The sequence below is a fragment of the Mesoplodon densirostris genome, chromosome 4 (assembly GCF_025265405.1).
Source record: "Mesoplodon densirostris isolate mMesDen1 chromosome 4, mMesDen1 primary haplotype, whole genome shotgun sequence".
Classification (NCBI taxonomy): domain Eukaryota; kingdom Metazoa; phylum Chordata; class Mammalia; order Artiodactyla; family Ziphiidae; genus Mesoplodon; species Mesoplodon densirostris.
In genome coordinates, this window is record NC_082664.1 from 94,735,924 (window position 1) to 94,749,671 (window position 13,748).

The 13,748-nt window shown below is 37.7% G+C and overlaps 1 protein-coding gene across 6 annotated transcripts in view; it reads right to left on the reverse strand.

Moving 5' to 3' along the window:
• Positions 1-13,748, reverse strand: part of ATP8B4 (ATPase phospholipid transporting 8B4 (putative)) — a 267,404-nt gene that overhangs the window by 72,468 nt on the left and 181,188 nt on the right. For all 6 annotated transcript variants that reach the window (XM_060096819.1, XM_060096817.1, XM_060096815.1 and 3 more), the window contains 3 exons: positions 13,358-13,401; positions 8,283-8,448; positions 3,352-3,540 (listed from right to left, as the gene is read on the reverse strand). In XM_060096819.1, the coding sequence (XP_059952802.1) occupies positions 3,352-3,540; positions 8,283-8,448; positions 13,358-13,401 (399 nt within the window). The remainder of the gene's footprint in view (positions 1-3,351; positions 3,541-8,282; positions 8,449-13,357; positions 13,402-13,748) is intronic.

Below are 13,748 nucleotides of genomic sequence, written 5' to 3' on the forward strand. Positions count from 1 at the left end.
AAGGTGTTGGGTTAAATGTTATTTAATGAACATTCATAGAGAACCCACTGTGTGCTAAGCTCTGTGCTTGGCCCTGAGTAATTTATGAAGACTATGGCACAGCTCCTGCCTTCAGGCAGCACCACTCTAATAACAGAAAATCGTGAGCATCCCGGGATTGGCATCACACTGGTGCTATGAACAAGCTGCTCTGGGGAACAAAGGAGAATGAGGTTATTCGGAGGGTAGGAAAAGAATTGAGAGAACAGGTGATACCTGAATCAGACATTACCAGATGAGTATGAGTCTTCCAAGAAGAGAAGAGAAAAGGAAAGGTCTAGGCGGAGGAAACAGTACATGCAAACGGTGTGAAAGTGCACAATGCATGCCAGGAATGGTGAGGCCTAGTGAGGCTGGAGCACATAGTTTCAGGAAGTGGAAGAAAAGCAGCTTGAGGTCAGATTGCAAACAATCTTGAATGTCGTGCTAAGGACATCCTTTAAGTTCTAGGAAACCAGCAAGATTTTTTAAGCTGGTGATGGCAAAATCAGGCCAATGTTTTAAAAAGAATACCCTGATGTCAGCATAGAGGATTCTTTTAAGGGGAAACAGGTTTAAAGATATTGCAATAATATAAGCAAGCAGTGATGACAGGCTTAACTAAAGGAGTGGCACTGGGAATTAGGAGAAAAGCACAGTAGGCTTTTATGATAAAAATGGGTTTTTGAGGCTATTTTTAGAAAGATTACTCTGTTGCCTTGAGGAGGAGAGACTTAGAAACAGGATGACTACTGAGGATCCTATAGACAAGGCAAGAGATGCTGAAGCCTGAATGAAGAGAGTAGCAGAGTATCTCAGGGGAAAATAATGAGTAGTATTTGAGGATCTCCTAGTCCAGGGCAATGGTCCCCAGACTGGTTCTCCGCCCAGCAGCATCTGCATCAGCAATACCTGGGAGCCTGTTAGACATGCAAACTTTTAGGCCTCACCCCAGGCCTACTGAATCAGAAACTCTAGGGCCTAGGCCCAGCAATTTGCATTTTAACAAGCCCTCCTGGTGGTTCTGACGGGAACTGAAGTTTCAGAATCACTAGCCTAGGGGCACAAAGGAGATGGAAGTATCAAAAGCAAGTGAGCTACAATAGGGATTAAGAGGCTAGATGCTGGAGAACGATGTTCAAATATTTGAAACCTGGGTTCAGATATTTCCTCTGCATCTTACTGGACTTGTAACAAGTTGTGTGACAATCTCGGGCAGGATACTTAAAATCTTTGAGCCTTAATTGCCTCATCTCCTGATTGGGGGTAATACACTATCACAAGAATTTAATAAAATAATTCATTGTAAAGTGTTCAGTGCACTCACACAGGCATATAGCAAAAGGCAGTTAACAATTTTAATAAGAACTACATAAAGAGGAATAGTTGTGAGAAAGAAAGTTCTATATTAGACATACAAAATTTGAGGTAACTGTAGTACAACCCAGTGGCAGAATCCAGGAGAAGGCTGAAAGAGTGTGTGGGGACCTCAGAGAGAGATTGAAACTGAAGAACAATATGGGAAGGACACAGAATATAAGCAATAGCTACCACCATGTGAGTGGTCAAGATTATCCAAGGAGAGCACAGGAAGTGAGAAGAGAAAAGGACACCAACACTGAAGAGTGGGACAAAGAATAGTCAGCTTGAAAAGGAGCTTGAGAACAAAAACACAGGACAAGAGGAGAACCAGGAGCCAGCGAGTTCACAGAGGCCAAAAGAGGAGTGTCAAGAGAAGAAGGTCAACAGTCCCGAATATCACTAAGTTTAAAAAGATAGAGAGATGATAGTAGAAGATAGATATTAGATAGATAGAAAGAAAAAAAGGAAGGAAGTGGGAGAGAGAGAGAGAGAAAGAAAGAGAGAGAGAGAGAGAAAGAAAGAAAAAGAAAGGAAGGAAGGGAGAGAGGGAGGGAGAGAAAGAAAGAAAGAGAGAAAGAAAGAAAGAGAGAGAAAGAAAGAAAGAGAGAAAGAGAGAGAGAGAAAGAAAAAAAGAAGAAAGGAAGAAAGAAAGAAAGGAAGGAAGGAAGAAAAGAAAGGGAGAGAGAGGAAAAGAAAGAGAGAGAGAGAAAGAAAAAGGAAAGAAAGAAAAAGAAAGAGAGAAAGAAGGAAAGAGAGAGGGAGGGCTATTGCATTGGGCAGTTATGAGGTGATTGCAAACTTCTGAGAAGGTATTTCTTTTTGAACAGTGGAAGCAGAAGACTGACCCTAATAGGCTGAAAAGAGAAATCAAGGTAAGGATCAAAAACTGATCTTGAAAAATTAAGTTGTGATGGAAAGAAGAAAAATGGGGTGGCAAAATCAGTGGAGATCAGAACATGAACAATATCTTTAAGGAAAAAGGATGATGACAGAGTTGCAGGCTGAAGGAAGGAGCCAGTGATGAAGAATAAGGAGCAAGCAGGGAAGGAAAAGGGATGGGAAGAGGTAGAATCTTTAGCATTGAAAAGGAGCAAGAGGAATTTTTCTCTGAATCAGGAAAAAGACTGAGTAAAGTTATAGCTTGGGGATGAAGGAGGAAGATGGGGAAATGGGTAAGGTGATAGTGTGCATCTCTGAGGGCCTCTTTTTTTTAAAGAAATAGCAGATGAATTTAGCTTCCAAGAGTAAAGGAGATTCATGGCAAGGTTGAGGACTTGAGGAAAGGGCAAAGATTTAGAACACCTGTTATAAGGACTGGAAAAAGGAGGAAAATAAAAATGAGAGGGACGTTGATGCAGCACTGAGGGTTAGCACTGACTTAGGAAAGCATGGATTCATTGTGGTGCTAAATTCAATAATGGGTGATCATCTCCAGCAATGCAAGTGAACAGAGTAAATGGAAAATAATGAGAAGACTGATGATGATTTTCACAAAACAACAATATCAACAATAACTGGCATGTGCCAAGTAATTCAGGAACTCATCCTGAGCCAGTGCTGTGTAGTGAATGACCTTCCTTCATAGTCAGACCTCCTAGGTTTAAATCCTAGCTATTCTATCTCAAGCTATGTGACCTTGGGAAAGTTACTCAACCTCTCTGTTTCAGTTCTGTTATCTTTAAAATGGGCATAAAAATAATAGTACCTACTTTGTAGGGTTGTTGTGACACTTAAATCAGTTCATTCATGTATAGCACTTAGACCAGTACTGGACACACAATAAGCACTTGTTACATGTTAGTTATACTCACCACTACTGAGTTGAGGCTAAGTTGAGGATAACAGAAGTTCAAAGGTTAATAAATATCACAACTCTCAGCACATAACCAAGAGTAAAATCATCCTTGAGAAGTTTCCATATAACCATAGTACTATCAAAAGATCAAAAATACTCTCAGCCATGAACCGTACCTATGACAGACATCCTTTTTCTGAAATTGTTGAAATCCAAAAAGGCAAGCAATTGATAAGTAACTAGTGTTCCCAATTCTTCTATTGTTATTGTCTCTGGGGTCCGAGACTTAAAAATGAACCCCAAATTTTTTGCAGCAGTCACTAGAGCCCCTTCATCAGGTGATTGAACTTGGTAAATCAGCTCTCCTAAAAGGAAAAGAAACAGGTGGATTAAATAACAACAAGAAAAGGAAAAGAAACAAAGGTATTAATACTGAGAATAATAACATTCATAGAACACCAATGCCAATTCCAACTCATTCTATAACACCCAACCCAAGTGTCAGCTCTAGAAATCAGACCTTTTCCACTCACCAACCAGGTGACCAGGTGCCTGTGCTGTGGATCCACAGGACACCATGTATACCACCACTGGAACCCTTGTCGTCTTACAGGAAAAGGCTCATTCCTGAGCCTGCCTCCCTACTCTGCTGAAAGTTTCTTAGGGCAGAGACCACACCTTTGTATTTTCAGTGACTAGAAATGTGCCATGAAAGTTTCACAAACTAAAACACTTTATATATATTAATGCACATAATCCTCATGGCAATGAGCTAGGGATTATTAAAATTATTATAGGCATACCTCAGAGATATTGCACATTTGGTTCCAGACCACTGCAATAAAGCAAATATCACAATAAAGCGAGTGACATGAATTTTTTTGGTTCCTCAGTGCATATAAAAGTTACATTAACATTATACAGTAGTCTATTATATGTGCCATAGCATTATATATAAGAATGTACATACTGAATTAAAAAGTACTTTATTGCAAGAAAATGTTAATCATCATCTGAGCCTTCAGTGAGTCATAATCTTTTTGCAATAGTAACATCAAAGATCACTGATCACCATGATCACCATGACAAATATAATAATAATGAAAAACTTTAAAATATTGTAAGAATTACCAAAATGTGACATAGTGACACAAAGTGAGCAAATGCTGTTGGAAAAATGGTGCCAACAGACTTGCTCGATGCAGGGTTGCCACAAACCTTCAATTTGTAGAGAACACAGTATATGTGAAGGCAATAAAATGAGGTATGCCTGTACTCCCATTTTACACTGGTGAAAACTATGACTGAAAATATTATGTGATTTTTGCAAGATCACACAGCCAGAGTGACAGAGCAGACATTCCAATTTCCTCTTCAGTCTGCTACTAATGACCATTTTATGAGAACGCATACAAGAAATCCCTTGAAATGTAAGGAATCAAACCAGGATGTTAATGATTGGTATCTGGTATTGTGTATGTGTCGGAGTGAGGGTAAGAGGGGAGAAGAGAGGAAAAGAATGAAATGGGGGGAAAAAACATAAAAGTATACTTTAAAACCATCATGAATAAAGTAAGCCTTTCTATATAAAATTGTACTACCTTTGTATGTAAAAATAAATTAGAAAAAGTAGGCAGAGCTAGATCCATATTTACTGATTTATCGTAATGTCCAAGATAAATTGTTCAGAAAACTAGTTGCATATTAATCTATATATTATGATTCCTTCTTGTTAAAAACAAACCACTTACACATCTACATATATTCATATATATACGAGCAAATAGAAAGTGTGAAAGTATGCACACCAAATGTTAACATTGGTTACCCCTGTAGAGGTGGAATCAAAATTCAGGGAAGAAATTATTAGCTCTGCCTTTATAAATCTTTGTATTGTATGGTTTCACCTGCTACAACAGGCATAAATTAATTTTCAAAATTTCAAAAAATTAAAGCAATTTCTTTTTTTTTTTTTTTTTTTGTGGTATGCGGGTCTCCCGCTGCTGCGGCCTCTCCCACCGCGGAGAACAGGCTCCGGACACGCAGGCCCAGCGGCCATGGCCCACGGGCCCAGCCGCTCCGCGGCACGCAGGATCCTCCCGGACCGGGACACGAACCCACGTCCCCTGCATCGGCAGGCGGACTCCCAATCACTGCGCCACCAGGGAAGCCCAAAGCAATTTCTTGATCTACCCATGAAATGATATGATAACTCCCACTTCTGGCAACACTGTGGAGTAGGTGCCAGGATCAACCTCCTCTGTTGCAAAGAGCTACATATTCCATAAAGACAAAACATTTAAATATTTTTGAATGCACCCAGGACTGGCCAGAAAGCAGTCATTGTTCAGGTCAAAGACTGAAAAAAAAATATGGAATAAATGAAGGGCATTTTCTAAACCAAGAGAACTTGCTCATTGGTTTCCAGTCTCTCAAGGCTTTGGTTAGAAAAGACACAGGCCAGGGAAAGAAGTTTAATGGGAGACGATCTCTTAAAACTGAGCCCCCAGAAAGGATACTCTCTCAGTATAAAGGTAAACTGAAAATCAGTGCTCCCTTTAGGAGTCATGTACCACAATGTTCATTGCAGCTCTATTTACAACAGCCAGGACATGGAAGCAACCTAAGTGTCCATCGACAGAGGAATGGATAAAGAAGATGTGGCACATATATACAATGGAATATTACTCATCCATAAAAAGAAACGAAATTGAGTTATTTGTAGTGAGGTGGAAGTACCTAGAGTCTGTCATACAGAGTGAAGTAAGTCAGAAAAAGAAAAACAAATACCATACGCTAACACATATATATGGAACCTTAAAAAAAAAAAAAATGGCTCTGAAGAACCTAGGGGCAGGACAGGAATAAAGACGCAGACGTAGAGAATGGACTTGAGGACACGGGGAGGGGGAAGGGTAAGCTGCGATGAAGTAAGAGAGTAGCATTGACATATATACACTACCAAATGTAAAATAGCTAGCTAGTGGGAAGCAGCTGCGTAGCACAGGGAGATCAGCTCGGTGCTTTGTGACCATCTAGAGGGGTGGGATAGGAAGGGTTGGGGGGAGATGCAAGAGGGAGGGGATATGGGGATATATATACGTATATGTATAGCTGATTCACTTTGTTATAAAGCAGAAACTAACACACTGTTGTAAAGCAATTATACTCCAAAAAAGATGTTTAAAGAAAAAAAGAATGAATATTGTCAGTAAAATAGAAATCTGAGAAACGTCTGAAAGATAAAAAGTAGATTTGATAAATGAAGAAATAAGAAAGGAGAAAAACACAGCTCAAAGCATTTGAAAAAGAAAATCAATACAGAGGTCAGAGCAACCCCCAAAGAGTCTCCAAATCAGAGTCAACAAATGAGAAAAGCAGAAGTGGTCTTGGAAGTACCATGAATAAAATTATTTGAAGAATTCCATTCAGCTCTCCCAGACCATTTGGGCTCTTCCTCCTGCCAGCTTACTCTGAACAGCAGGCTGCAGTGACATTTGCCCCAGGATGAAACCTTGAAAATGTTCTTCTACACAAAGTACACAATCCACCTAAGGAAACTTTTAAGATTTGAATGTTGGGGCTGTAGACCAAAGCTGAAAACAGCCAGAAGTAGCTTTAGAATTCCACAAGGATAAGAGAAATAAATTAATGACAGAAAGGAACTCCATGACTCTAATATTTTCTTCCAGCCCAGACCTTAAGTATAACTTTGTCTCACATTAGGGTTCTGGCACAGACTCCTAGCACTAGATCTGAAAAAGTAAGATAGCTAAACCGAGGTATCATATGAATTCCAGGAGAGGGGAACCCCATACCCAAAGGACGATCTATGTATTGTGCCTTTCCCCACAATCTTGGGAGACAGGCCACTGTAATCAGAACCTACATTCACCAAGAGGCAAACAGGGATTCTCAAACACAAGTAGGAACAGGCAACCACAAACCATCAAACGTTTGAGAACAACATGAAAGTTAGACACAGAACTCAAAAAACAACATTCCGTAAAATGAAACATAATAGAGGAAACAAAAGAAGACTTCAAATTAAGAATAATTAATATCCTCAAAGAGATCTAAGAAAATATCATGATGTTGAAATAAAAAGATAGCTATTAAAATAAAATAGAGCCTTAAAAATGAAATAAACTCAAAGTCAGAGATAAAAGAAATTTATTTGAAGGCATTGTGCTATCCTCAGATACATTAGTATTATAAATATTAGTTTAAGTTATAAATATAATTATGTGAATCCTCACAGCAATTAAAATCAGAGGAATGAGTTAGTCCAGCATCATCAAGGACAAAACTATGGCTTGAATGTAGTCCCAACAAAGAAAAAAAGAAGAAAAAAATATATATAGAGAAAGAAAACATATATTCAAATGTACATATGCATATACACACATACATATATATATCACACATATACATATATACAGTCTGCAGACTATATATATTTCACTTTTGAGTTGAAATTACTTGAGTGGTAATTTTCACCCAACAGGTGATAGTAGAAAGAAATAAAACTTGTAAATGGAGTAGACTGGGCCCAAATGGAGCGAGAAGCCAATTCACCATCCACTGTCTACCTGCCTCATTGCTTCAATATTAAAGTGGCCCAGGTGATTTTGTTCTCTTCTGTGAACTCTGAGCTCTGAACAACCATCCTGGTAGTGTGGAACTTGCTCATAATGGGGACTAAACACAAGTATTCTATCAGTGTAAATCTGTCCCATTACTGGGAAAATTCATTCTAAGCATATACCTGATGGCTATCCGCATCTATTAGATATGCATGTTAATAGCGAAAGCTAAGTGGCTCAAGAGTGTTTCTCTGATTGTCCTGCCTACCAGGAAGCTCACAGTCAAATATGGTGTTCAATCATAAAAAATATTTCATCCCCTTTAACTGGCATATCTAGGCCCTCATCTTTTTGTTGTTCCTATTTCTTTTCTTTTTCTTTTCCTTTAAGTGATAGGTAAACCCCTCCTGCAATGCTATATTCTGAATTAGAAAATCCTTCCAATTCCAAACATTTTTAATAAAAATATCAATACTGATTTAAAAAACAAGGCTCACTACTCAGACACACTTTGCACTTACCTGCACTATTTTCCTCTGACATTACGGTGTGGCAGAGTGCAAGTAACCTAAGGAATTCATGCACTTTGGGATCACCCATTTTAATGGATTCCATCAGATGGTGGTCAAAAAATTGAAATGTTCTGCCTGCTTGGGGGTTGACTGAGAAACCCACAGCCTCTTTTTTCTGTAGGAGAACAACAACAACAACGAAACTGTAGACTTCATTCCAACAACAATCTTTTAAAATTCAAAAACACTTCCTCTAAGTATTTTTAGTGCTTGTATGATTTTTCAGCCTCAAAAGCCTGGCACTAAAATGGCTTTCTGTTTCCTCATTACCGTTAAATATTATCTTCTCATTTCAGAGCTATGTAAACCTTCATCACCAGAGCAGTAAACCTTCCAAAAGCATATGGGAAAGAAAAATATCCAATGGATGTACAGATTCTCAAATGTTTACTTCAACTCCAAAATACAAAGAAGCCCTGAAAACTGAAAGTTTTTTCAAAACGTACTTGATGGCAAAACCTGACCTGACTTGAACTCATTTTGGCAGCAATATCTGACCTGGAATGGTATGTGCCTAATTATAGACTTTTAAGAGCTTAGTGTGAATTAATATTTTCTGTTATAAAAATATTAATGTGTTTGATTACAGAGTACTTTCTCTGATCTCACTAGAGTTACTGCATAATATAATGACAGAATTAAAATCAGGATCTTGAGATATTTGTACTCACGTGTTCATTGCAGCATTATTCACAATAGCCAAGAGGTAGAAACAACATAAATGTCCATCAACAGATAAATAAAGAATATGTGGTTATATATATACAACAGAATATTATTCAGCCATTAAAAAAAGAAATCCTGTCTTTATGCTATGACATGAATGAACCTCGAGGGCATTATGCTAAGTGAAATAAACCACTCACAAAAGAACAAATATTACATGATTCCATTTATATGAGGTATCTAAAGTAGTAGAATACACAGAAACTGAGTGTAGAATGGTAGTTTCCAGGGACTAGAAGAATGGGGAAGTGGGGCATTGCAGTTCAATGAGAATTACAGAGTTTCAGACATGCAAAGTGAAAAAATTCTGGGACCTGCAGTACAACATTGTGCTCATTGTTAATAATAGTTTACTGTCCACTTAAAAATTTGTTGACTGAAAAAAAAAAACAAGATGAAAGAAATAGGGTTCAATAAAGAACAGAACAAAATAGTAGATAATCCAATACTAAATAAGATCTCTGTTAATTCACTGACTTCTGAAAAGCACAAAACGTACTTCTAACTTTTAAAAGTTTATTATTCAAAGCACTAGACCTGTGATCATGTCTTTGCAAGGGCAGTTAATGGGAAAATACTTTTAATATACACTCTGTCTTGGAGATCACAGAATAATATTTTAAATATAATACTTATATATCCAAGTATATGAGAAGACATACCAGTATAGAAGATACTCCATTAGTTGTGTTTATCCCAGAATCATAGAGACTTATTTAATCACAGATTGTTTTGTTCATGTAATAAAGTTTGAAAACAACCACACATAAGGGGGAAAAAATGATCAACTCACTAGTAAGTAGTAAAATACACACTGGCTTTAGACTTCCCTAAACCCCGCCCAGGGAAGAAACTATGACTTAAAGAGATTACAGCCTGTCAAACTGTCATTCAAATATAAAGTCAACAGATAGTTCTGAACAGATATTTTTCATGAACCCGTCTTGAAACTAGAGGATACTTCAGCCAAATAAGAGATAACTGGAAAAACAGTGGGAAAGGGAGCAGTTAGTGGTAAGCACCAAATCTCTCTAAGTGAAGAACTAAATATAAAAGAAATAGATTAGGATGGCAAAACAAAATGTATATATTATATACACTGACTATGTAGAAAAGACTGATAAAAATTTAGAAGATCCTGATTTCCTCATTTTAGTATCTGAAGGTCAGAAGATATCATTTAAAAACTCAAACCAACTAAGAGAAATCTATGTATATTTAAGATTAAGAAGCATCATTAATACAAGTAGTAGGAAAATATGAGGGAAAGAAGGACAAATATAATAATTTTACCATTTTTCGTATTAGGAAATTGATAGACACTGCTTATGAAAAAAGAATTGAGTATTGTATAAACTCTTGAAAGTATACATTAGAGAAACAATAAAATACTTTCCTAAATATTACAAGAGAAGCACACACACAGAGCAGAGTCCATACAGAGAATTATTAAAAATTATAAAGACACAAAGTGTAACCTAAAATATTTAACAGAGCCAATGTAGATGGCCCAAACTCACTTATTAAAAAATTGGATGCAAAGCAAAATCCAACCCTCTGCTATACATGAGGCACAGCTAAAACAAAGTTATTTAGGAATATTGAAAATAAGAGGTGGGCAAATGCAAATCAAAAGAAACCAGGAGACATGACCTTGATATTAAATAAGGCTGAATCCAGGCCAAGGAGAATTAAATGAGTCAAAGAAGAGCACATTCATAATAAAAATATAACCACTGTGAACATCAATGCACCTCAAGATAGCATCAATACTCATAAAATGAAGACTTCAGGCTATATAGGAGCTAGAGAGAGAGAGAAATTATCAGAACACTTTAGTTAACCTCTTTAATCCAAACAGATAATATAGATAAAAGATAAATAATGAAATAGAAGACCTAAATAATATAATTAATAAGGTAGAACTAAAATGACATACAGCTAATTTTATACCTTGAAAACAGAATATACATAAGCTTTCTTTTTAAGGACCCTGGAACACAGACAATAATTGATCATATTATGCCACAAAGAAAACCCAAATAAATTCCAAAAAAGTAGAAATAATACAAATCTATTCTTCTTGTTTCATTTTGTTTTGTTTGTTTGTTTGTTTTGTGGTACGCGGGCCTCTCACTGCTGTGACCTCTCCCGTTGCGGAGCACAGGCTCCGGATGCGCAGGCTCAGCGGCCATGGCTCACGGGCCCAGCCGCTCCGCAGCATGTGGGATCTTCCCGGACCAGGACACGAACCCGTGTCCCCTGCATCGGTAGGCGGACTCCCAACCACTGCGCCACCAGGGAAGCCCCTGTTTTTATAGTTAATAATACTTTATTTTATATTTAAAAGTTGCTAAGGGAATAGAATTTCAAAACTCTCATCACAAGAAAAAATAACTTGTAATTTCAGTAGTGATGGATTTTTTGTTTGTTTTTTGAATTTTATTTATTTTTTTATACAGCAGGTTCTTATTAGTTATCCATTTTATACATATTAGTGTATATACAAATCTATTCTTTTATTAAAAGTACAATAAAGGTTGGGGGAGGGAGTCCCAACCGCTTCAAAATTTTAAAGTTCTTCCTTAAAAACTCATGGTTCAATGTGGATATTCAAATTGACATAACAGGGCCTCCCTGGTGGCGCAAGTGGTTGAGAGTCCGCCTGCCGATGCAGGGGATACGGGTTCGTGCCCCGGTCTGGGAGGATCCCATATGCCGCGGAGCGGCTGGGCCCGTGAGCCATGGCCGCTGGGCCTGCGCGTCCGGAGCCTGCGCGTCCGGAGCCTGTGCTCCGCAACGGGGGAGGCCACAACAGTGAGAGGCCCGCATACCGCAAAAAAAAAAAAAAAAAAAAAAAAAAAAAAAAACCAGTTAAATTGACATAACAAAAATAAAGATACTTTAATACACTACAGGCCAAAATCCATGTAATTAAAACTAAAGTAGTGTTCAGAGGGAAATTAATAACCACAAATACTTGTATAAAAAAAGGAAAGAGGGACTCCCCTGGTGGTCCAGTGGTTGAGAATCCACCTTCCAATGCAAGGGATGTGGCTTCGATCCCTGGTCGGAGAACTAAGATCCCACATGTTGTGGGGCAACTAAGCCTGCACTCTGCAACTAGAGAGCCCATGCACTGCAACTACTGAGCCCGTGTGCTCTGGAGCCTGCGCGCCACAACTAGAGAGCCCACGTGCCACAACTAGAGAGAAGCCTGAGCGACACAACAAAAGATCCTGCGTACTGCAACTAAGACCCAACACAGCCATAAATAAGTATTTTTTAAAACAGGAAAGAACAAAATTTTTTTTATTTTACTGAAGTATAGTTGATTTACAATGTTGCGGTTAATTTCTGCTGCACAGCAAAGTGACTTTTTACATACTCTTGTCAAAAATCAAATACTGATAAAACATTGTGTTGGTGAAAGTAGGAGAAAGCAGGCACTCTTGTACATTGCTTGTGACAGGGTAAATTGATATAAATTCTAAAGAGGACAATTTGGCAATATTTATCAAATTATAAATGCACTTTTTTTTTTTTTTGCGGTATGCGGGCCTCTTACTGTTATGGCCTCTCCCGTTGCGGAGCACAGGCTCTGGACGTGCAGGCTCAGTGGCCATGGCTCATGGGCCTAGCTGCTCCGTGGCATGTGGGATCTTCCCGGACTGGGGCACGAACCCATGTCCCCTGCATCGGCAGGCGGACACTCAACCACAGCGCCACCAGGGAAGCCCTAAATGCACATATATTTTGATTGAGCAGTTCCATTTCTAGAAATGGAACTTGTTAGAGAATATAGGATCCATGTGATATAATGTATACACTGTTATTTTTGCTGCATTTTCTTTACAAGCACAATATTGAAAATATTCTGAATGTCCATTCCTGTCTCCTTACATAAATTAAGGAACATTGGTATAACAGACTATTATTCACCGTAAAGAGAATAAGGGAGCACTTTTTTTTCACTGATATAGAAAGATCTTGATCATTGTTGAGGAAGAAAGTTAAGAACAGTATGTATACTTCACTACCAACTATGTAAAAAATGGAGAAATATGTTTGCTTGTATGTAATAAATATCTCTAAAAGAGAAAAAAAACCAGGGAACTCTGTGGTTGGGAAACCTGGACGAGAAGGAATTTTGAACCATATGAATCTATTTTTTTAATGTTACATATTAGGTATCTCATCTGGTCATAGTGGAAATCAGGCGTCTAGGAACTCATCATTTTTAAAAAGCATATACAATTTGAAATTAAAAGTAAGAATGAATTTTATCACTTCCACACCTTTGTCATGTCTGTCTTCTGACCCAGGACATCATGTACTTCGCCTGAAAAAACAAAAATTGAGAATTAAAAATAAATGAAATTGAAACTAGATTTAGTCATTTAGTTTTAAGAAATATATTTGTTTATTAAAGCACTACTACTAGATGACATTATGAGTTCAAACCTAGACATTTTAAGGAGTGTTTTCAAACTGTAACGGTAGATACAGCGATTAACACAGAAAGATACTCATGTTTGCCCAAGATAGAACTAAAATGCAGTACACATTAAAACAAAATAAGATCGCAATCATGTTTATCTGTAAATTTTATCATTCTGTTGTTACATTATCTATGATGTTTGCAAGAGACAAATTTTGTTTTTCACTTTATACCCACTGTTGGGGAAT